Source organism: Astatotilapia calliptera, chromosome 8, assembly GCF_900246225.1.
Source record: "Astatotilapia calliptera chromosome 8, fAstCal1.2, whole genome shotgun sequence".
In the NCBI taxonomy this organism is placed as follows: domain Eukaryota; kingdom Metazoa; phylum Chordata; class Actinopteri; order Cichliformes; family Cichlidae; genus Astatotilapia; species Astatotilapia calliptera.
Window position 1 is genome coordinate 7,086,335 of NC_039309.1, and position 24,303 is coordinate 7,110,637.

General features: G+C 40.8%; 1 protein-coding gene across 1 annotated transcript; it reads left to right on the forward strand.

The window, feature by feature from the left end:
* Positions 1-3,624: 3,624 nt before the first annotated feature.
* Positions 3,625-21,965, forward strand: col1a1b (collagen, type I, alpha 1b). Its single transcript, XM_026178212.1, has 51 exons — positions 3,625-3,853; positions 5,234-5,422; positions 5,995-6,011; positions 6,118-6,156; positions 6,860-6,952; positions 7,508-7,570; positions 7,664-7,708; positions 7,888-7,941; positions 8,236-8,289; positions 8,520-8,573; positions 8,797-8,850; positions 8,945-8,998; positions 9,108-9,152; positions 9,327-9,380; positions 9,543-9,587; positions 9,775-9,828; positions 10,987-11,085; positions 11,190-11,234; positions 11,320-11,418; positions 11,522-11,575; positions 11,674-11,781; positions 12,041-12,094; positions 12,250-12,348; positions 12,433-12,486; positions 12,573-12,671; positions 12,824-12,877; positions 13,006-13,059; positions 13,230-13,283; positions 13,390-13,443; positions 13,557-13,601; positions 13,708-13,806; positions 15,219-15,326; positions 15,588-15,695; positions 16,074-16,127; positions 16,246-16,299; positions 16,429-16,536; positions 16,759-16,812; positions 16,945-16,998; positions 17,096-17,257; positions 17,351-17,458; positions 18,134-18,241; positions 18,380-18,433; positions 18,513-18,620; positions 18,719-18,772; positions 18,893-19,000; positions 19,308-19,361; positions 19,468-19,575; positions 19,657-19,939; positions 20,040-20,230; positions 20,328-20,570; positions 20,677-21,965. Exons 1-51 carry the CDS (start codon positions 3,772-3,774, stop codon positions 20,821-20,823), a joined length of 4,335 nt encoding a protein of 1,444 aa, XP_026033997.1. The 5' UTR covers positions 3,625-3,771; the 3' UTR covers positions 20,824-21,965.
* The last annotated feature ends 2,338 nt before the right edge of the window (positions 21,966-24,303 follow it).

Consider the following 24,303-nt stretch of genomic DNA (forward strand, 5'->3'; position numbering starts at 1 on the left):
ACACCAAGTAATAGTGGCCTTATTGCAAATTGGCAGTCAGGCAGCAAGTCAAAGGAGATATTATAGTTTTCAAAAAAACAAAAAAAACAAAGAGGAAAAACTTATAAATACCCCCTGGCACCTTAAAAAAGTCGAAGAAAGACCTTCAGGCACTAAGTGATAGAAAGCAGTGAGAGACAGAGTGAGAGATAGTCGGAGAAGGGGTTTGGCTTTGTTGAGTGTGGAACAGCAAAGGCTCTGAAGACGTACAAGTAGAAACACGTGGACAGCAAAGGCAATGCTACGTGTTGCTGGCTATAGCTCAGAGGCTTGCTGTGGAATGCACAGTTTAGTTGCATCGCAAGCTCTGTGACATCTTAATGCTGAATGGAACAAAAATACATCTCCAAAATACATCTCCTTTTAAATTAATTTTTTAGTCTGAGTTGCCGTGAGGCGTGTGAGTGCTCGGATAGCCCCCAAAAAATAAGTATAGGTCTTATTTCAAATCACAGCTGTTTGACATAGGCCCTACGGATACGCCGCATAGCTTTTAACAAACACAATCTTTTTTTCCCCAAACACCCTCGGTTTCTGTTCACAAATGCCTGTCCTTGTGAGGCCTGTTAGTTTTCATTAAAGAAAACAGTTGCAGAATTCTAAATATTAAGATGCAAGACATAAAAACTTTGCAGCTGCAACTATGAAGACACCTTTTCCCACAATTTATTACATCTTGGGCTCATGAAGTTCAACAAGCTGCCAGTGACAAACGTGGAATTTCCTCCCTTGAGTCGACAAAGCACGGTGGCTGCAATTCAATTCTTTTTCACTCCCTGTGTTGTGATAAAAAAAGACTGTCTTACATGGGAGGATTTCAAGCTGTTACCTGCGTTGGCAGAAAAGAGAGTTTGTGTTGTTTCAGCTTCTCTTAACAGCAGTGTCATTTAATTATTTATTTTTTTCTCAAACATCTTATCTTACAGTGAGAAAAAACATCTAGCTTCAAGCTGCACTGCTAGAATATTTGAAGGCAGCTAAAATGCCATAAAATCACTCTGAGCGCTTCCACCCAAACCACCAGTCTGGACTCTATATATTATAGATTGCAGCAACTTGAGTCCAAGGCAAACACTAGAAAATTACCAGTTCTATTTAAACACTGTCCTGTGAGCTTCAACTTCATTTCACTCATGGAAAGTCTCTTTGAAAGTGCTGCCTTAAAGATTTATCATAAATCTAACCTGATTCACATCACATTTCACATTCAGAAAATTTCAAATGATGACATTTTTCAGTTGTATTTTCTAGGTTAGAATCACAGAGGCAGCACACAGGCACAAAGCTTATCAAATGAATTTCCTCTCAGACTAACAGCAGGACTTCCCTATTTTCATTTACAACCCCTGGAAAGCATTCCCACACTAAAAGTCTTGAAGCTCCTTCAGTGCACATTCAAAATTGTCACTTGGAGCCATTTCTAATTCATGATTTATTTATATGCTGCACAAATTACTCTGTTGTCTCGTACAGTATTCTCATTTATGTCACAAATCAGTATCTTTGACCTCAGAAAGCCAGTGGATGTTGCACAAATGCATAACATAAGCTGTAACTTAGGAGAACAAACAACCTTCTGGGATTAAAAAAGAGAAAACTTTTAGGTTGGCTCTGAAAGTAAAATTGATCGCTGTATGTTTATTAGCAGGTGTTTGAGTGCATAACCTGATTTCAATACACAAGGAACAAATTCTATAAAAGATCTGTTTACTTGATACAAAATCACTAAACAACCCCCCCCCCCCCCCCCCCCCCCTCAATCATCCAGACGGCTGGATAAATATAAAAACAGTGAAGATTTATGCAACCTGACAATTTATCTAATGCTGTCTTCATGTAAATATGCACTTCTTCAGAGTAGCATTAAAAATATTGATTGCTTAAGTAATGCTTCTGTAAATATTCAAGATGATTTTTATTCTGTTTACAGTGTCGTCACTAGCTTGTATGAAACTACAATTTAAGTTTATTTTTGAGGCAGATACTATGAATTAGCCTAACTATGAATAGGAAAACATACAAAAACTTTTAAATTTCAGATGTAATAAATTACCATAGGAACAATTCTTTACAATAGCTGACATGGTGGTTTTGGGCCTTGTTTGTACTATTATGTTGTTTTTATGTTTTTCTTCTGTCTTTATTGCTCCAGGTAGAATGATAAATATTGTATAGTATATAGCCGTGGGACTTACCTTCACTGCAGTATGCATTGTACTTTTTATGTTGGTATGAGGTTTTTTAAAATTAAAAGATTTCCTTTAATTTTGGGGTGACAAAACTGAAAAAAATTATTTTCCCCCAATGCAGAATCGACTATCTAACATGCTTTTTTCCTTTTTTGATCAGTTCCTGATGGAGTCTCATACATCATCATTGTATCGTCAATATTGTTTCTTATATCTTCACTGTTTCCACTTAATGGAGGACAAGATAGCTTGAATGTAAAAAAACAAAACTCAAAAAAGATGAAGCAGAAAGAGGCAGAGTAAATGAAAGGTCAGATTGGGCCACACTGTAGTTGCAGAAGCTGCAACGTGTCCACAGTTAAAGCAGACTGCTTTGTGGACTTGCCAGATTTTTTTTCGCGCTCTCTCTTTCCCTCCTTCTCCATCTCTAACATCATGGGATGTCCTATGTTTTTGGGGAATGGGAGCTTTTGAAACAGAAACATGGATGTTTTCAAACTGTGTCAATCTTTCTTATTGGTTGTTGCTAATGCCAACAAAACACCAAATCTGTAAGCAATGTTATTGGTGATTGAGGAAGAGTTAAGATAATTAGGGGAAACATAATGGGTTATAATATGTTAATATTTTGTGAAGGCATCAAACTTGCAGTTACTTATACTTGTAACTGGATTTAATAAATCTATGTAAAATACTTTATTTGAATATGAACACATATGTTCTGTACACACAGAACACTGGTGTAATCTGCAATGTCCTGCAGATGCTTGATACTCGAAAGTGTTTAGGCCCCAAGAATAAAGAAATGGACCATAAGACCATAAAATGAATTCTTTTCAGCTTAAGTTTGAATAAATTTACTTGAATTGAATACATTTACATATACATACACAAAATGTTTCTCTACAAACATGTAAGGAGTCCCAAAATATCCTGTTTAATCTTGTTACTCTTCGTGCGTAAATTACGCAAACTTCTCTTCGGCTGAATTCCTCAAACATTGCGTTGAACCCTTTACATATATAAAATAAATAAATAAAATAAAACTCCCGTCATGAAATAAAACTGTGAAAAAGAACTCAACTTCCTGCACATCTGAAAGCAAACAGCTGCTCAGCATATCGATGAACACGGGAAAGACAAAACGCCTCAACACGAGTGTCAATTAAGAAAATCCACGGAGCGTTAAGAAGATAAAACACGTCTGCGCGGTGGAGAGCCTGCGTGTAAATGATGCCTTTCCTCATCATCCACGTTTGAGCTGAAACGTGAACTTGTTTGACATGTTCTAAGACGGCCCATCTCTCTGATGAAGGAGGGCCTCTAACTTGAACATGTACAAGTTATCTGCTGCGCACAGGACCTCCCCAAAAGTTTAGGCATATAAAAGCCAAGTTAACTCATTTGTTTAGGCAGTAGGGAGTTTCTGCTAGGGTCTGGATTGGAGTTACACACAGACCGGACCCTACCGTGTATGAGTGGTGTCTGAGGAGATAGAGGATTCCCCTTTTCCGCAAAGAATCTACATGTCTAATTTTTAGACATGTTCAGCTTTGTGGATATTCGGTTAGCGCTTTTGCTCAGCGCAACAGTGCTTTTGGCGAGAGGTCAAGGCGAGGATGATAGTAAGTATCACTTTCAAACATTGATTTGAGTTGTTTTTGGAGCGTTGGCACCCTCAGGATGTGGATAGCCAGCAAAGGATGCTGAGCAGTTTGCTGGTGCTGATCGTCCTCTGCGGGATACCCGACTCCAGTGGGCAGACATGGTGAAAGTTGTTACACAGTGAGGCGCTTTGGTGGTTTCTTTGGAGACTTGGAAGCGAGTAGGAATTTATAGACTGGATTTTTTCCACTATTGACTGCTCCTTTCACTGGCATGCAGATACATGCTCAGTGTGCGTCCTCCTGCTGGAGTGCAAACCTGAAGGGAGCAGCTGCATTGTGTCTGATGCGCAGTGACAGGACAATGGTTCCATGAGATCTGAAGCAAATTTAGATAGGCGAATGAGTCTGATAAAACAAATCGTTTATATCTGTTTTGTCTGGAAAGCAGTCTTCTCTAGTTTTATAAGTTTGCGTTCTAGCTGATAAGCATGCGTCAAAGCCTGTAAGACTTGATCTTTAATCAACAGTTCACCAAAAACGCATCAAGAGAGAGCAGACAGAATTAATTTTGGTAATCAAGTGTGAGAAATTACTGTTTCAGTTGAAAAGGCAAAACTTCATGTCTAATGTCTAAGAAGCACACCGAATTAAACGTTTTTTCAGGCTGTGTAAAACTGGACACGGTTACCTGAAAAAAAGCGAGAATGGAAAAATCGCTTAAGTCTGACGTCGACCGTTAAAAACGCCAGTCTAGACGTCAATTAATCACCAAAGCAGCCTGGGCGCGGAAGGTGGTTTTTTTGCAGGGTAACAGCGCCGCTTTGTGGCAAATACTGGAACTGTGCATTCATCCTCCCATTTCTCTGGCCCAACCTCATATCCACTGCCTGACATCTGCGTAGGCCCCACGAAAGTTTCCGTTCAGCGTTATAATCAAATGTTTCAGGAGGGAACATCTACATAGGACAGTTGGACAAGACCATTACTACCCCTTATCTCTCTGCAGCCAGAATTTCTATATTTGACAGGCTCAAATTATATGTAGTTCCTGTAGATGTGCCTGGATGTTAGACTTTATTACATGCTCCTTTCCTGATCACACATCAGTCACCAAACACACAGTTTTCTAAGGTCAATAACAGCCCACAGTTTTTATATAAAATATGCCAGCTTTGTGTTTGTGTTATTTAGAGTCTGGTCTACGTGGTACTAGCTCCCTTGATCTCTTATATGAATTTGATACAGTCTTTAAGCAAAAGCCCATCCACCATAATGTACACCTGTGCAGGTGTAGCAATTCCAAACTATCCAATCTAAACACAAATTAGTTGTACTAACTTCTAGAACTTATGTTCTCATCACATTATCGCCTAACTCATCGTGATTTTCTTGTCTCAGGAACATTTGGCAGCTGCACATTAGATGGACAGTTGTACAACGACAAGGATGTATGGAAACCAGAACCCTGCCAGATCTGCGTCTGCGACAGCGGAACTGTCATGTGCGACGAGGTGATCTGTGAGGACACATCCGACTGCGCCGATCCCATTATTCCAGACGGAGAGTGCTGCCCTATCTGCCCTGATGGTACTGCTCACCAATTCCGAGCTTTATTTAGCTTTTTGGCACCACCCACTTTCCCTTTTGCTCCATCTTTGACCAGCCATGGCTTTCTGCCCTCAAAAGGACTCAATGCCCTTGGCCTTCCTGCCTGCCTATCTGCCTGCTTGTTTAAGGATTTTTCATTCAGAACCGAATCATTTTGGATTACGTTTTGATCCCTAAATTTTTAAATGTGAATTCTTTTAACAATGGATTATCCCTGCTCTTTGGCAAAGTTTGGCAATGATTATATAATTTCCCATTCAGTCCACATATGCAGTGAAAGTAGAGGGTTCTGCTGAACTTATACCTACTTTCCTATTTTTTCCACTGCAAAACTTACTTAGCAGTAACGTTTTAGATTGGGTTGGAGTTGATAATTATGAGAAATCCAGCATTTCATGGATGATTCAGCCTTCACTCACAAGTAACTACAGACAACTTATTGCTTACAGTTACCCATCACTTTCGCCTTTTCCATTATCTTTAAATATGAATAAATGTGTCTCCTATGAACATTAAAGAGGTGCTGACATTTTTTTTCTGTTTGTTTCCAGGTCAAGATTATCCTGAGGTACCTTTCCCTTTTGATGATGATTATTTTTATTAGTCTTATTATTATTATATCTAATTATGTTGTATATGAATTAGCATAACTCCAGTTTTCTGTCTGTCCATAGCCAACTTCCGAAGGACCCATTGGCCCCAAGGGAGACCCGGTAGGTGCTGCATTATTTAAATTATTAAAAACATTCATACTATTGAAGACATCTTCTGTTTGTCTGTCAGTACAAGTGACAGATAAGTTTTTTACATATATATATATATATATATATATGGCCATTTGTCTGTTTAAAACTGACAAAGGGTCTGTTATCTCTTTCAGAAATATGGTTTTCTTCTGAAATGTGTTGAAACAAAGATGGTTGTTTTTTGCTGTTCTCATGAGACATAATAATATTTTATTCAGCTTTAGTTCCAAATCTTTTGAATCACCATAATTGGTGCATAACAGGTGGCTGGTTGTGTTTGTTTTTAGAAGGAGGATGTTTTGTTTCCTATATTCTTGTCTAGCTAAAAATGTCAAAATAGACACAATCACTATGCATCAGCTAAGTGAGCCCTCACAAACTGATTTGATGAACTGATTTTCTGATGAAGCTGCTTGTTACTGATGACCTTTGATAATTAGGTCAGAAGGTCAAAAGGTCATTGCAAACTTCACAAGTGATTAAAGACAAATTGGAGGAGGAGGAGAAACATTAGGGCCAACTTTGAAGCTTTTTTAAGTACTTAAAACTACATCTGCATCACTTCTTTATATTGTAAGATCCTTTATATTTGCTATTAAGCTTTGTGAAATTAAGAAAAATAATTGAAATAACTAGCCCTGAATATTGCTAATTAATCTTTTTCCCCCAGGGTCCTCCTGGTTATCCTGGCGGTAATGGAATCCCTGGCGATCCTGGCCCACCTGGCCCCCCTGGCCCCCCTGGCCCCCCTGGCCTTGGCGGAGTAAGTATCATCGCATCAGAACATCCAAGACAGGGACTGAGTTTTGTTGATGACAAATGAGACCCATCTCATTTTCCATGTTACTTCTGCTATCTGGCATGGATTGTCTTCAGTTCTATACTGAACGCCAATTTAATAATCAAGGTGCTGAAGATTTCACTTCAAAGCTGGGACAGTTCCTCCATGTGTATTTCAGCACTGAGAGTACTGACAGCTCCCTTCTCCTCACATTAATGTCTCAAAGTGAAGAGTGCTCGAAGTTTATCTAGTGACCTGAACTGATACATAAAAGGATTCTTACTATTTTAAAATCTCCATGTTTGAATAGATCACATTGATTTCCATACAGAACATCCTATTCCTACCTTAGAAAACGAGTCTTTACACTATAGGGTGTGTGTTAGCAAGTGACTATGTAACATACAACAGTGACCTAACAGTAGGGGGGAAGATGGTGTGCTGTGCAAAGTTTTTCATGCTCTTCTATTGTCTTCCACTACAGTAACTGTACCTTGAGGTGTTTGGTGATTAACTCTTTGTGTGCTCCTCCCACAGAACTTCTCTCCTCAATATTCTGACCCCTCAAAATCTAGTGGCCCACCTGTTCCTGGCCCAATAGTAAGTAGGTTTTATCTCTCTCAAAATACCCTCATTTGATAATTATGTATAGGTGCAAGTATTTATTGGCTTCTTCTCTGCCTTCGTCAATAGGGTCCTATGGGTCCCCGTGGTCCTCCTGGATCTTCCGGCCCCCCTGTAAGTATTTCTCTATTAAATAAACGGTAGTCCAAGTATTCCATGCATTTGTAAAACCATGCAATTACAATAGGCCAGAGATTTCTTCCCTACATGTTTTCTTGCTTTAGATGTAAAACAGGAAAATGAATACTTTAAAGAAGCTATTACACTGAAATGTTTCTCTCGTTGTCCCTCAGGGTCCTCAGGGTTTCACTGGACCTCCTGGAGAGCCTGGTGAGCCCGGAGCTTCTGTGAGTATACATGACGTTCTACTAAACCTCTACCTTCCCTTGTTTTGTCTGTGCCTTTTTCCAGTTCGAGCTAGTGTAAAAGTTGGTTGTGAACCCCAGAAAGTCTTTAGACAGAATACTTCCTGTATTCATTCTACTTCCTGTTTTAATCACTGACCTACTGACACAAATCACTTTTTTCATGCCAACCAATTCCCTGTGCTGTACCTAGAGCAGCACAGAGCATATTCAGACACTTGCTTAAAATAGTCAGCAGTGTGTTTTGCTAATCCAGTAATTTATTGGTGTTTTTAGGGTCCAATGGGTTCTCGTGGTCCTGCTGGTCCCCCTGGAAAGAATGGAGATGATGTAAGTGATCTATTGAGAATTTTATTTCATGTCTATGCTTGTTTGCTGGGACACTTCATACAGAAATGTCATGCCTAGCTAACTGGGACACATAACTAATATTGGTTCACTTAAAATAGTGAATATGCTATTCTTTTAAATGTGTTGAGGTCTGTAATTGCTTTTGTTGATTGTTTGTTTGCACGAGCTTACTTCATATTCCTCATCGCGTCTCTGTGTGTTTACAACAGGGTGAGGCTGGCAAACCTGGACGCCCCGGTGAGCGCGGAGCTGCTGGACCTCAGGTGAGTGGTTCCCACTAGGGCAAAGGTCAGGAGATGGTAGGCCAAAAATGAAACCTAAACTGAGAAAAGCTGTTATTCAGCATGTATGTAGGGGCAAACAAGTTGTTGTGAAATATATTCATTTCCACATATTTATCCATTATGTTTAGTTTTCCAGGCCTCATTGTGCTACCTTCCAAATGCAGTCGAAGTTATTCACATCGTTCTTCTTTTTCTCATCTAGGGTGCTCGTGGATTCCCTGGCACCCCTGGACTTCCAGGCATCAAGGGACACAGAGTGAGTCTGAATAGTAATAAAAAGAAAAAAAAATCACTTTTAAACAGTTATGAGTGGTGATTGAGTTTAAAATGCTCGCTAATTTTCTTTGTAGGGCTTCAGCGGTCTAGATGGAGCCAAGGGAGACTCTGGACCTGCTGGCCCTAAGGTAAGATTTCACAATGATTGCATTTCATTGTGAAATGATATTAATCTGCATCTTTATAAAACCACAATTTAAAGCTGATCTCTTGTCTTTTTCCTGTATTTGTTTACAGGGAGAGCCTGGCGCTTCTGGTGAGAATGGTATCCCCGGTGCCATGGTATGTTTTTGCTCCCATTAATCAAGTTGTTGACATATGAATCATTTTAAGGATTAAACACTGTTTTGTAATAACAGTTCAGATTAGATGCAGCACTGCAATTTTTTCCAACGCATATCTTCAAAAACTAGGCCAAACCTTCTTGTGACCTTGGTTTGTTTTTGTCTTTTCTAGGGTGCTCGTGGTCTTCCCGGAGAGAGAGGCCGCCCTGGAGCTCCCGGCCCTGCTGTAAGCACTTTTCCTCTCCTTAGTCACTTATTAAAAGACCCATAATTACTACTGAAAAACAACACAAAAGCTGGGAGATTGTTGTGTTCTTCTCTCATGTTTCGTGTCTTACTATTGGTTGGATCTGAAAATATTTGATGTAATCTCTTCTCTCCTCTGCAGGGTGCTCGTGGTAATGATGGCAACACCGGTCCTGCTGGTCCTCCTGTAAGTACTGAATTTTGCATTGTTCATTTCAAATTCATTCGAGACTATAATTTAGATCTGTCCACAAAATGCTTTAGTAAGAGATTCATACCATAAACGAAGGGATTCTTCCTCAGCTTTCCAATCAATTTATTACAATGTTTGTGGCTCAGCATTGTGTCTTAATATGCTCTATATTAAATTTCAGGGACCTACTGGATCTGCTGGCCCCTCTGGATTCCCTGGCGGTGCTGGTGCTAAGGTAAGTCACCCAAAAGAGTTCAAGAGTACATATGATATCATAATAGCTTTCCTGATTGACCTTTATATTTATAACCATTAGATAATGTTGACAGTAAAGCTCTCTCAAGTCTAATCTCAAAATTTAGGTAGCCAAGGAAAGCTTTGGAGAACCATGACAATATTTTAGCTTATTATCCCCTTAATCCCTCACTAGGTGTCTCATCAACTCCCCAAGTATTAGTAGCTTATTAGTAGAACATTACGGGGACTCTGTGTGATTATGTCTTGTTTGGACTTAAAATGAGCAAACTTCCTGGTAAGAATTGTGTAGAAGCTACATACATCTAACTCAAGAAACACAGAATTTCCCAAAATGAGAAATTTGTGTCCAATGTCATGCATCTCTCCTCTCCCATGAGAAAGGTCTCGGCTTAACCCACTTCAATCTTTTCTTACACATCTGGTCTGTAAAGCTCTTTGAATGCCTAAAGCTTCTTGGCACTGGTCAGATTTCACCCTCAGGCCATTTGAATTACAATATACTCCAAGGTTAGCATGGATTGTAGCCTATTACCCAAGCAGTAAAATTGCTAATAGCGTATTTAGCCTAATACTGTATACTTCAGGTGAACAGTCTAACCACCAGATGGCATCAGTAGGCTTCTAATGGCACGTTAATCTCTGGTGCCTCTCCTTCCTGATGCCATTACCGAAGGAGCTATTTTAAATATCCTGTAACTTTCACCTACTATGATGTCACAAATTCCTGATTTTTTTTAGGAATAAAGAGGAGGAGAATTAAAAAAAACAGTCATGATGACAGAACAATCATGCAGTTTGAAGTTTCTTTCTAGATAAATCACTTTAGGATTATTGTGGGGACAGTTATGTCTCTAAAAACACACATTATTTGTGCTCAAATTCCTTCATAAATAATATTGTTAGGTGCATGTGTTACGCTCAAAATACATTTTATTTTCCACTTGTATAGCTAAGAGCAATACACCATAGCTTTGATAGAAAATTGCCTGTCTTTTGAGTGATATTTAGTGTGTATATAATATTTAATCTTTAAATTATGTTTCTGATGTTCAGTGTGGTCTCCTTCTCCTTTATCAGAGCACAGACATAATATTGGCGGTGCAGATTTATGAAATATTTTTGTCTTTGTGCACAGGGAGAGACTGGTGCTCCAGGAGGCCGTGGATCTGAGGGACCCCAGGGAGCACGTGGTGAGCCTGGTAACCCCGGACCTGCTGGACCCGCTGGACCTGCTGTGAGTAGATGCTCAACTTACACATACCATCATGTCTATCTCAGATGTTATAATAAAAAAACACTGAACAATTTCAACATTTTATATTATTCCTCTTTTAACAGGGTGCTCCTGGATCTGATGGTTCCGCTGGCTCTAAGGGTGCTCCTGTAAGTATCATTTACAATGATTACATTTATTCCATTTCAGTCCTGCACATGAAGTGTGCTTACACCCCACATTTTCCATCTGTAGGGTGCTCCTGGTATTGCTGGTGCTCCTGGATTCCCCGGTAGTCGTGGTCCTGCTGGAGCTCAGGGAGCTGTTGGTTCTCCTGGCCCTAAGGGTAACAATGTGCGTTGGCAATTGATTTAGTGTTTTTTAATGTTTTTGTCAGTATTTTATAGATCCTAGATTACCTGATAGCTAAATAAAATGTGTATGCTTCTGCCAACAGGGTGACCCTGGTCCCTCTGGTCCTAAGGGAGAGCCTGGTGCCAAGGGAGAGCCTGTAAGTTTCAAAATACAATGATCCTGAACAGTTTCCACTGCATCTTGCCAAGATAATAAATTCATGCTTGGTTTAATGAAATTTCCTTTCTTTTGCAGGGACCCGCTGGAGTTCAGGGACTTGCTGGCCCCTCTGGTGAGGAGGGAAAGAGAGGAGGTCGTGGAGAGCCTGGTGGTGCTGGACCCCGTGGACCCCCTGGAGAGCGTGTATGTTTGTCCCTCTTTATCTTCGACCATGTGAAATTGTGTGCCTTATGGAAAACAGCATTAAAATAGCCAACACTCTCACCATCACTCATTATGTTTTAATTGAAAATGTCCATGTTGAAACCCTTTGATTTCTTTTTCTACAAAGTGTTCTGAAATTGCAGTGTGCTAAATTCCCACGGGGATTCATCTTAGTAGTTGGAGCCCAGCACCTACTTCCCTTTTAATGACTTGGTCGGTGTCTCTGTTCTTCCATTAGGGTGCCCCTGGTGCTCGTGGTTTCCCTGGTGCTGATGGAGGTGCTGGTGGCAAGGTGAGTTAGTCAACTAAAATCACTTAGCCACCTTACTCCAACTTATTCAAACTGGTCAACAATCAGAATAGCTAAACAAGCCATTACTGATCATTTAAGTCATAAATTGTATCCAGTATCACAGCTTCTAGATCTTTTATTAACTTATATTACAGGGTGCCCCAGGTGAGCGTGGTTCCCCTGGCCCAATGGGAGCTCAGGGAGTCACTGGTGAGTCTGGAAGCCCTGGTGCTCCTGGTGCCCCTGGACTGAAGGTTAGCACGATGATGTACTTCTTCAAATGCAACATTTCTGTGATGTTTTGGTCATGAATTTTACACATTAACTGTTCTCCTCAGGGTATGACTGGTAGCCCTGGAAGCCCTGGACCTGATGGCAAAGCTGGACCTGCTGTAAGTATTGAGCATCAAATAAACATATGTTATATGTTACATCACTCTTAGAACTTCATTTTTTGTTTTGTTTTTTTTATATCTAGGGTTCTCCTGGACAAGATGGTCGCCCTGGACCTCCTGGCCCCGGTGGATCCAGAGGACAGCCTGGAGTTATGGGATTCCCCGGACCCAAGGGAGCTTCTGTGAGTTTACAGAGCTTTTCTGCTCATTGTCTTTCCAGATGTCATGGATGTGATTTTTCTTTTTAGCCCATAGAAATTAGTTTAAATAGAAATAATAGAGCAGAATTTCCCCATGTGGCAGATATAAATATGCACTTATTTCTTTTTACTAGGGTGATGGTGGTAAACCTGGTGAGAGAGGTGCAACTGGACCTGCTGGCGCTGTTGTAAGTAATTATACTTTTTCCACTTAAACAGTCACTTAAAACAAGTTCCACCATTAAAGACTGTATATATTAATATAATAGTGGAAACAGAGTGTAACAGTCGAGCATTTGGCTGTTTTTAATCACAGGGTGCTCCAGGCAAAGACGGTGATGTTGGTGCTCCTGGACCTTCTGGCCCCGGTGTATGTATCTTATCTGCATTATTAAACAGAAATTATGTTTGCATAGCATTTGAGTAGTTTGATGTATCAGAGGACAGAAGCCATAGTTGTATCTTTTATGTGGCTGACATGGATGCTTATGGTGAATCAGAGTTTGCATTGTATCATTTTGTTCTCGTCTTTTTGTTTAGGGACCTGCTGGAGAGAAAGGAGAGCAGGGACCCGCTGGACCTCCTGGATTCCAGGTGGGCTTTAGACATTATTCCAACAGCCACAGCACTCTCATATCTATTGTTGTGTTATAACGTCAGTTGATAACCCTAAAACATTGTACCTTTCATCCCTGTGCAGGGACTTCCTGGACCCCAAGGTTCTACTGGTGAGACTGGCAAGCCTGGTGAGCAGGTATGTAGTCAGTTACAAAGGACACACTAGAACCAGCTTTCCCCCCTTCTGTCTTCATGTTGACACAGTAAGTCAGACGTCATAACCCTCTCCCTTCTCCTTCTTTTATTCAGGGTGCTCCTGGTGAGGCAGGACCTTCTGGCCCATTTGGACCAAGAGTGAGTATCCCCTCTGTTGCAGAAGCAAAACATTTTCAGCTCCTGTGGTAGACATCAACTTACTGGCAAAACATTTTGTGGCTGATGAGTTCCTTCTTTCCTTCAGGGTGACAGAGGATTCCCTGGTGAGCGTGGTGGAATTGGAATTGCTGGCCCAACCGGACCCCGTGGTGCTCCTGGACCCGCTGGTAACGATGGACCTAAGGTAGGTCAGAAAAACGTCTAAACGATGAAGAAACTTTACTGATTTGGCATTTGAGATTCCTTTTTTTTTCTTGCTGTGTGTCAAATCCAGTCCATTTTTTGAAATGGCACAGAAATAAAATTGAAAAATCTACCTGATGTCAAGTTGTAAACCACCAAAAACTAAACACATATTTACTCAGGTATGTTTCTACTCCCAGCTTTTCTCAGAAAACAAGGAGAGCAAACTATTCAGTATTTCTGCCCTTTGTTTTTAAGTTCTTCTTTTATAGTATAAACCAGCCTGCCTGGACATTTAAACGACACATTCATTAAAAATCAGATGTTCAGAGTGGATATGGCACCAAGAATAATCATATTTATATAAAGACTTAAAAGTAGCAAGCAAGTTATTTATGTTGCAAAGGAACTGTAAGGTTTTCAGTTCAGAAATGTTTGTCACAGTCCTATTTATTTGCATTTTAAAGATAGAGGACACATTTTTCAACCCAGACCTCACCTGGATCGCATATAAAAATGATCTAGTGTTTGTAGCTGCTGTGCAACACTATTAAACCATCACAAAACTCATATGTTAAAAACACACTCCTGTATATCGTAGATTAGTTTGCAGGTCTGTTTTTATCACTACATATTTGATTGGTAGATCCTTATGCAGGGTTCCTGTTGCAGCCCCAATCTTCTCCTGGGATTAAACTAGGGATCTTTTGCCTGTTAGGTAAAGGTGTAACCCGCCACACTATAAAGCCAATAGATTTTACCTCCTCTGTACTTGTAAAAAGGTAATTTTAGCATTTTGTATGTATATTCTTTCATTTCAAGAATAAACAATAATATATTTAGAGCATATAGAGCAAGCTTTCTGCTTCAACATGTTGTCATTAGTCTATGGCTTCACATGCTTAAGGTTTAAAGAAACTGCTAAACATAAATGTGTACAAGCAAAACAGTAGCAGTAAAGGTGTTTTTTTCATCCACAGGTGACTTTGTGGACAATTTATATTTGCTTTTATGACAGAAACAACCTGAGCTTCAGATTCAACAGAAAGCAATATCAGAGATCCAGAAAAACACATTAACACCCATCACCTGGTGGTAATCAGCCTGTAATGTCACGCCTGTAAAGATAATTCTTCACTTTAGTTTTGCAGGTTTGAGTGCAAAACTAATTAACCCATGAGTTAGAGAAACTAGAAAATGCTGCAAAACAACAAATGTCTCAAGACTAAAATCACTGGGCATTGGTGCAAATAACTAAAATAATATTTAGGACCAGCAAAATTCTCCTTTTCTTAAACTCATTGTGCTTATCATAACAGAAACAAATCTACCAACATGGTTCATTTGTTGAGCTCCAGTGACCTGTATTAGCTGGATAACAATGTGAGTCTTCCTGTTTTTGTGTGTACCCAGGGAGAGCCTGGTGCTGCCGGTGCCCCCGGTGGTTTGGGATCCCCCGGTATGCAGGGAATGCCTGGTGAACGTGGAGCCGCTGGTCTCCCCGGTGCCAGAGGAGAGAATGTGAGTATCACACCAATCCCATTTGTATAAAGAAAAAGGCGTGCACAGTTCGATTTTCTCATCATTAAATTTTTTTAAGCTCAGTGAAGATAAAATATCTTATGTATTATACCTGTTATATCATGTGAAATCTTATATCATGTTTTCCCAATATTTAATAAAGATTTAATTACTCTAGAAATGTTGTAATGATTCAAATAACTGTAGCTGTGTAATTTTTATATCAACACAAGTAACTTTTTGTAACCTTTCTCTTTTTAGGGTGAGGCTGGTGGCAAGGGAGCTGATGGTGCCCCTGGCAAAGATGGCCCACGTGGTCTGACCGGTCCTATTGGAGTCCCCGGACCTCCCGGTGCTCAGGGTGAGAAGGTGAGATTGGACAAAAAATTGGTTTTGGCCTTCAAATATTAGCTGTTCGAGTTTAATAATTTTACAGGACCTTTTCTTCATTCAATTTTCATGTCTGGAGTGAAATTTGTTAGTAGTCTTACAACATTTTTACCCACACTTACAGTATGCATAAGTCAATATCATAATTATATGAAACATGATGAATAGCATGCCACATTAATGCAATATTAAAAGATAATAAGACCAACCATGAGTTAAATAGAAATTCAGTGCTTTACTTAATTTTGGCTTTAATGTGGATTATCTGCAAGTGTCATTGATCATAAAATACGTGATTGGGATTAGCAACCAATGTGCCTACTGACCTCCTTTTTTCTCCTTCACCTCTGGTTTTAGGGTGAGCCTGGTGCTGTTGGAGTTGCTGGACCTAGTGGTCCTCGTGGTTCCCCTGTAAGTTCTTTTCTAAACTCAAAATCAGATTAAAACCTGGGGAAAAACAATCAAAATATTTATAACTCTGATATGCACATTATTATGACTGAATGACCTTTCTTTATTACTTCAACAGGGTGACCGTGGTGAGCACGGACCTCCTGGAGCTGCCGGATTTGCTGGACCTCCTGTAAGCCCCTTTTTTTTCCACTAATTTAGATGCTTAAAAAAAAAGTCACATTTGTTGACTTTGGATAACATTTGAGACGCAAAAAAAGCCATGCATTGATGCATTTCTTCTTTTCATCTCCAACCTCAGGGTGCTGATGGTCAGCCTGGTGCTAAGGGCGAGAGTGGTGACAGTGGACCCAAGGGAGATGCTGGTCCTCCTGGACCTACCGGACCTGCTGGAGCTGCTGGTCCTCAGGTAGATTGACCTTCATTGTGATTTGTAGTATACATCTGGTGAATATATAGTAAATGGAATAGAATAAATGGAATAAAATGTTCTGGGGGGTTTTGCACCGTAGATTCATTATTGTGTTCATAAGAAATTGCATATACTGTTTACATAAACATTCATATTTTTCCTATTTTAATTAGCATTGTTGGTATTAGATGCCTCACTTGCAAATATTTCCGTCAACAGGGACCTGCTGGAGCTCCTGGACCCAAAGGTGCTCGTGGTAGTGTTGGTTCCCCTGTAAGTATTCATTCATATTTTTCTTTTGACACTCTGACTTACAAACTCAATGAGATTATTTGTAGTTACAGTTGCTTATGTGTTTTAAAGCTTCATTGATCACGTATTTGGTTTGGTTGTGTGTCTTGCTAGGGTGCTACTGGTTTCCCTGGACCTGCTGGAAGAGTTGGACCCCCTGGCCCTGCTGTGAGTTTCTGATCATTTTTAGTGCGATCTATCTATGTTATATTGGAACAGCAATCAGTGATTTTTATGTTACCATAACATTGTATGTTGTTTCCAGGGAGCTGCTGGAGCCCCTGGACCCGGAGGACCTACTGGCAAAGATGGAGCAAGGGGAGCTCGTGGTGAGACTGGCCCTGCTGGCCGCCCTGGTGAGGCTGGTGCTGCTGGACCCCCAGGACCTAGTGGCGAGAAAGGATCTGCTGGTTCTGATGGAGCCCCTGTAAGTCACTGTTACCCTTTTGGTCCATAATAGATATTCTATGTGTTTTTTGAAAGTCTAAAACATAACTAACCATTATTTCCTTATGTGCAGGGTGCCCCTGGTATCCCTGGACCCCAAGGTATTGCTGGACAGCGTGGTATTGTAGGTCTCCCTGGACAGCGTGGAGAGCGTGGTTTCGGTGGTCTGCCTGGACCATCTGTGAGTTTGTGTCTGAAATCCTTTATGTCTACTTATATAGGGGGTTCTGTGTAGGGGACAATACAGTGAGCTCAACCAGAAGATGAAAAAAAAAAACTTAGACTACTTGGTTCATTTTCTTGAGTCTGTTAATTACATCACTTAAAACATGACAGATCAAAGTAACAGCATGCATTTGTTGTGATAAACACACATTATATATAATACACTTATCCAATTAAATTATTAGGTCAAATATATTTTGGAGTCTATATTGTCATGCTCTGCCCTTTTGACCTGTAACCTTCAGCATTTGTTTGGACACAACTTTTTGTAATGCATTGTCGAATACTGAGGCTAAAGGAATAATAACTAGTACTGCAAAGAGCAAACTCACTATGAAATATATAATTAGTAGCAAAGAAATTTGGACACATACAATGTTAAATAAACCATCCTTGTGTAAGGACATGGCAATATTACAATATTCCTTGGGAAATATTCCACAGTTTTCCTTTTGTCCATCTGACATCACACAGACTAAAGGTGAAAGACCAGCTAATATCTGATTTGATCACATTGGACATTTGGGTTCTCATATGCGTCTCTCTCTCTGGGTGGTGCTTAGAAAGGTTCAGCTCTGCAAAGAGCATCCACAGGAATCTAGAGGACTGACTTCTTATGCACTTTCTTTAGGGTGAGCCTGGAAAGCAGGGACCATCTGGACCTGTCGGTGAGCGCGGACCCCCTGGACCTGCTGGACCCCCTGGACTGTCTGGTCCAACTGGAGAGGCTGGCCGTGAGGTAAGAAGTCCCTTTTTTCTGTACTTTAACCATTAATTGGGCTAATCGGGCTACTCAGGTAGTACAATTAAAAATGCACTCACAATTCCCACAAATTCAGTTTCGCTGGCGAACATCTTTACTGCTTTACTTCCACAGGGATCTCCTGGTCATGATGGTGCACCTGGTCGTGATGGTCCTTCTGGCCCTAAGGTAACCCTATTTAACTTGGCTAATTTGATAATATTGACATGCATGAAACTATCTTCTCACTGGAAATGTGCACTCATAGGGAGACCGTGGTGAGACTGGCTTGGGTGGTCCCCCTGGACCTCCTGGTGCTCCTGGAGCTCCTGGAGGAGTTGGCCCCTCTGGCAAAACTGGTGACCGTGGAGAGAGTGTAAGTCCACTTTGTAGCTACCTTGAGCACATTTAAACAAAATGAACACACTTGTGATTTTTTCTGAATTCATATGTTCATATCTTTCTTTCCTTTAGGGTCCCTCTGGTCCTGCTGGTCCCTCTGGCCCTGCTGGTGCTCGTGGTCCTTCTGTACGTTTTTCATTGTATAATATGTATTATTAATATGAAACGTAAATTTTACATATTCAAGAAGACTGATTACTGTCTAATGATGAGATGGCATCTGGATCTTCTTTTTCTTTTATTCAGGGTCCAGCTGGTGCTAAGGGAGACAGAGGAGAGGCTGGTGAAGCTGGAGAGAGAGGCCACAAGGGACACAGAGGATTCACTGGTGCATCTGGTCTGCCCGGACCTTCTGTGAGTAACAGTTACCACATTAGCACTTTGGAAGAAATAAAAACTTTGTGCTGATAGCTGCATTTATCCTGTTACCCACAGCTGGATTTGCATTTAAGATTCAGGTGGATATTTACTGGAGTTTATTAAGGTCTTATAAACAGTTGCTAGTTACATCCATCATCAAGTTTTATAAAATACAACATTAATCAGTCTCACTTTTTAAAATTGACTTATGGACTTATTAAACTTGATTTTATCACATTTTCTATATTCTACTATATTTTGTTATACCATAGTTCATGTTAGCATCCTCATCTGTCTCTAGGGACCCCCTGGAGAGAGAGGCCCTGCTGGTGCTTCTGGACCCGCTGGACCTAGAGTAAGTACTACTGTTAACAGACACAAAACTTTCTTTATTTAAAGTTTTCCTTCAAATTTGTCAATCAGTTCAAGGCAAAAGGTGATCATTTGGTTTTCCTCCACAGGGACCTTCTGGATCAAACGGTGCCTCTGGTAAGGATGGTGTGAACGGTTTGCCTGGACCCATTGGACCTCCTGGACCTCGTGGTCGCAATGGAGAGATGGGACCTGCTGTAAGTTGAGCAATTATCATTACTTTATCCATATTCTTACACCTTCAGACAAGTTAAGCAACCCCTGGTGTCTCAAAACAGGGACCTCCTGGACCTCCCGGACCTGCTGGACCTCCTGGACCTCCTGGCAGTGGAATTGAGTTCATCAGCCAGCCTGTTCAGGAGAAGGCCCCTGATCCCCTGCGTGGTGGCCACTACCGCGCTGATGATCCTAATGTCATGCGCGATCGTGACATGGAGGTTGACACCACCCTTAAGACCCTGACACAGAAGGTTGAGAAGATCCGCAGCCCAGACGGTACCCAGAAGAGCCCAGCCCGCATGTGCCGTGATCTGAGGATGTGCCACCCTGAGTGGAAGAGCGGTGAGCGCAGATCAATTCTCTGACACAGCCTTTAGATAAAGTATAACACGAGGGTGAGCTCAGCGTGAGACTTTCTTTTTTTGATGTCCCTGTATTACAGGCATGTACTGGATTGATCCCAACCAGGGCTCTCCTCTGGATGCCGTCAAGGTCCACTGCAACATGGAGACTGGTGAGACTTGTGTCTACCCCAGCGAGTCCACCATCCCCATGAAGAACTGGTACCTCAGCAAGAACATCAGAGAGAAGAAGCACGTCTGGTTCAGCGAGTCCATGACCGGTGGATTCCAGGTGAGAAAACAGAGCAAATGAACAAACCTGGACAGTATTCATGCTTTACTATTAGGCCTGTGACACTATGCGTGCTTCTATTCTCTCCGTCACGCAGTTCCAGTATGGCAGCGATGGAGCTGATCTCGAGGATGTCAACATCCAGATGACTTTCATGCGCCTGATGTCTAACCAGGCCTCTCAGAACGTCACTTACCACTGCAAGAACAGCATTGCCTACCTGGACCAGGCCACCGGCAACCTGAAGAAGGCTCTGCTTCTCCAGGGATCCAACGACGTCGAGATCAGAGCGGAGGGCAACAGCCGCTTCACATACAGTGTCAGCGAGGATGGCTGCACGGTGAGTTTGCTCTCTCTTTGCCCCAGGGCTAAACTTACACAGGATCCAAGTATAAGAAAAGAGAAACTAATCTCTTACAATGTCTCCTTTCTGTTTCTCTCTACAGTCACACACTGGCACATGGGGCAAGACAGTCATTGACTACAAGACATCAAAAACATCCCGCCTGCCCATCATTGACATTGCTCCTATGGATGTTGGTGCACCTGATCAGGAATTTGGCGTCCAAGTTGGCCCTGTTTGCTTCTTGTAAAAATGAAAGAAATATGGACATGACATTGTTGTTTTTTTTTCTAGCAGTCATCTCTAAATCCTCTTTCTATGCATTCATTTGGCTGCCATTGGTCCACATGCTTAAAACCACTCTACTGAAGACAGTGTTTGTGTCTTTCCAATCATGAGAAGTTTTTTTTGGGACTGCTACTTCAAACGAAACCAACTACGAGGACACTTTAAAAAGAATCTTTTGTTTTCACTGGCAACAAGAAAATAATATATGCTTGTGTAAAATTTCCCCCCGGAGATTAAGACAAACAAAAAAAACAACAACCCAGATCTGCACATGCAATGAAACACAGGTGACTTTTGCCATTTTCTACCACTGCAGAAGGACATTGAAAACAACAAATGATATGTACCATTTTTCTGGTGTTAAATAAATTGTAAAAAGTGTGAAGTGTCTTCTTGTTCTAAATTAATGAGAAAAACACCTGAACGCTGAGCAGACAAAGCAAACACCAGCAAAAGAGCAAGACTAAAAAGCTCACCTTCATTGCAAAATCTAGATGGCTACCTCATAACAAGACATCACCCCCACTTTTTGCTATGTCACACACCACAAGTCTATTGGGGGAACACTAAAACCATTCAAAGGTGCTATTACCGATTCAATGAGGTCCAGCTAGTGGTGTTTGATGGTGAAACTCACACTGTCGTACTGGAATCATTGCCACTTAATGCCTGCAGAACCTTTGGTGCTACTAAATTGACTCCTTGTCTTGTTGTCTATGCAGTGCAATTGTTTTCTTCTTAAGTGTTGGTTTGATAACAGAGGTCCTCTGAAAAAGTGATCACTGCAATTGTATTGCATGCAAATATGTCTGGTTCAATATCATTTTCCCTGCCCATGTGTTCAGTGTTGATCTTTCTGCCTGTTTGCCCCTGTGGAAAACTCCTCTTTACTAAAAAAAACAAAAACCAAACAGCACACATCTCCCACCCTGTTGTTTATGTTGTTTGTTGATGTCTTTCTTGCGAAGGGTTTCTTAAAAAAGAATTTGAAGCAGACCCACTTTCATGGTTTAAAAGAGAGATTCTGTACTTATTTTGTACATGTATAATAAATCAAGATGTTTTTAATTATTTTGGGTGCTGAAATAAAGCATGTGAAGTGGTCTACTCAGTGGCAGAGTTTTCACTGTCCTGTTTTGCAACTGTTGTGAAACTGAGGTTTTAGAGAAGATAGCTCACGCTGAAGCTGTTTTTTGGGATTTTTTTAGAGAGCTAGGTCTCTGGCTGAGAGATACAGAAGCAATTTTGTCCATGTGTTTAGAAATCAACTGTTCCACAACAGTTGCACTGACTACTTTTTGTTAAGCAGCAGTGAAAACAAGGCCAATATACCAAACTCTAGCCTTTTTTTGTGCCTAAAAAAGTTATTGGCTCCTTAGCTAAATTTCTTAAGAAACCAAACCTAAAATACTGCAAAATGCAGTTTGAATTATCAGTGAAGCAGCCGTAGTTGTTTCCTTGTCACACTGAAAAACAAGGAGCTAACTTTGCAGAAATGAATGCTTGTCTCAGAAGAGAAAACGCCCATACCAAATGAAGATACACCACCAGCGACTCCTTCTGGATGTCTAATGCAACAATGGCTGCTTCCTGCAGGCAAAGCACAGAAGCAAACTGGAATGAAAATTACTGCTGCAGTGCACTGCAAAGCTGCTATTATTTGCAGGCTTCATAGGCTTTCATCCTGCAAAACCAGATAAAAGCTGCAACCCTTTAAGAAGAGGGTGAACCTCTTTTTGATCCAGCCATAAGTGATGAATGATCTGTAAACTGTTGAACTGATCTCCTCTTCATAGTTTGCTTTGTCACTAGACAATTTACTGGCAAAACTGATTAGTGGTTCATACTGTCACAGCCCAACTCACCGAATGTGACGAGGTGATGATGATGAGGATGATGAGGTGACTTAGAAAACAGATATTTATAGATAAAAACAACATCACTCGTGTAAAGCCGGTCAGGATAAGAAGCAAACAAAAGAAAGAAAACAAAACAAAATCATGCTGTGAATCAGAACATCACAGCTTACTTGCATAGCAGAGACAACCCACATGTATCTCTCTGCTCACGGCCACTTTGTTAGGGTTCAACTGCTCATTAACACAAATATCTAATCACCCAATCACTTGGCAGAAACTCACCGCATTTAGGACATGGTGAAATAAATCCCCTTCAACTCAAGCAGATTAGGTAAGAAAGGCTATTTCAGTGACTTTGAATGTGGCATGGTTGTTGGTGCCAGACTGGCTGGTTGGAGTATTTCAGAAACTGCTTATATGCTGGGATTTTCCCAGCTTTCCCAGGGTTTACAGAGAATGTTTAAAAAAGAGAAAGTGGTGAATGGCTGGACTGATTTTTGGTGATAGGAAGGCAACAATAGCTCAAATACTTGTTACAATCACGTTCAAAGAGCATATTTGAACAAGAAATATGTTGAACCTTGAGGCAGATGGGCTACAGCAGCAGAAGACCACACCAGGTGCCAATCTTGTCAGGTAAGAACAGGAAAGTGAAGCTACAATTAAAATGGAATCACCAGAATAGGTCAGTAGAAGAGTGGAAATATATCGCCTGGAATGAGCTCCATATCCAACTAATCACTGTTTAGATGCCAGAGCCCATCTGAGTATTGTTGGTGACCATGCTGATCCCGTTATGACCCCAGTGTCTTCCAGCAGGATATCACACACCATGTCACAGTTGCTCTGATCTCCTCAAACTGATTTCTTGAACATGACTTCATTGGTACTCAAACGGCCTCCACAGTTACCTGAACGTAATCCAAGAGAGCACCTTTGGGATGTAGACATTCACATCCTGGAAGTAAAGCCAACAAATCTGCAGCAACTGTGTGATGCTATCATGTTAACATGGATCCAAATCTCTGAGGAATATTTCCAGCACCTTGTTGAACCTATGCCATTAAGAATTGAGGCAGTTCTGAAGGCAAAAGGGACACCAAACCAGTATTATGAAGGTGTAACTAATAAAATGTCCAGTGAGTGTATACAAAACTATAGTAAGAAATAAGAATAAAAAAATATCCTGTTTTTTTTTTTGTATATACAGCATACACACAGATCCAAATTAAACATACATTTGAGCTCATCTTTATCCTTTCTAGCTCCCTTAATGCTACAGCTGCTGATTCTCTAAAGCAAAGTGTAAACAAAGCATTTCTACTTTGAGCTCATAAAGCAGAGCATGCGTGCTGCAGGTGCTGAATGCCAACTTTCAAACCCTACCTCTGCCTGACATCTACTGCATGTACAACCTGTGTTTAAAAGCATATCTAAACTGAAGCTATCCCTTCTTATTTTTTATTGTATTACCACTAAAGAAGGATAAGATGAATATAAAGAATGGATATTGAGCATCTTTCAGGTCAGTCATAGAACATGCCAGAGTAAGAACATGATTTTTTGCTGGAATATAATAATAC

Coding starts and splice junctions, on each gene's coding strand:
- col1a1b (XM_026178212.1), top strand. CDS start 3,772: ATGTTCAGCTTTGTGGATATTCGGTTAGCGCTTTTGCTCAGCGCAACA. Junction 16,999..17,095: donor TTGGACCCCCTGGCCCTGCT/GTGAGTTTCTGA, acceptor TGTTGTTTCCAG/GGAGCTGCTGGAGCCCCTGG. Junction 17,459..18,133: donor GTGGTCTGCCTGGACCATCT/GTGAGTTTGTGT, acceptor CACTTTCTTTAG/GGTGAGCCTGGAAAGCAGGG.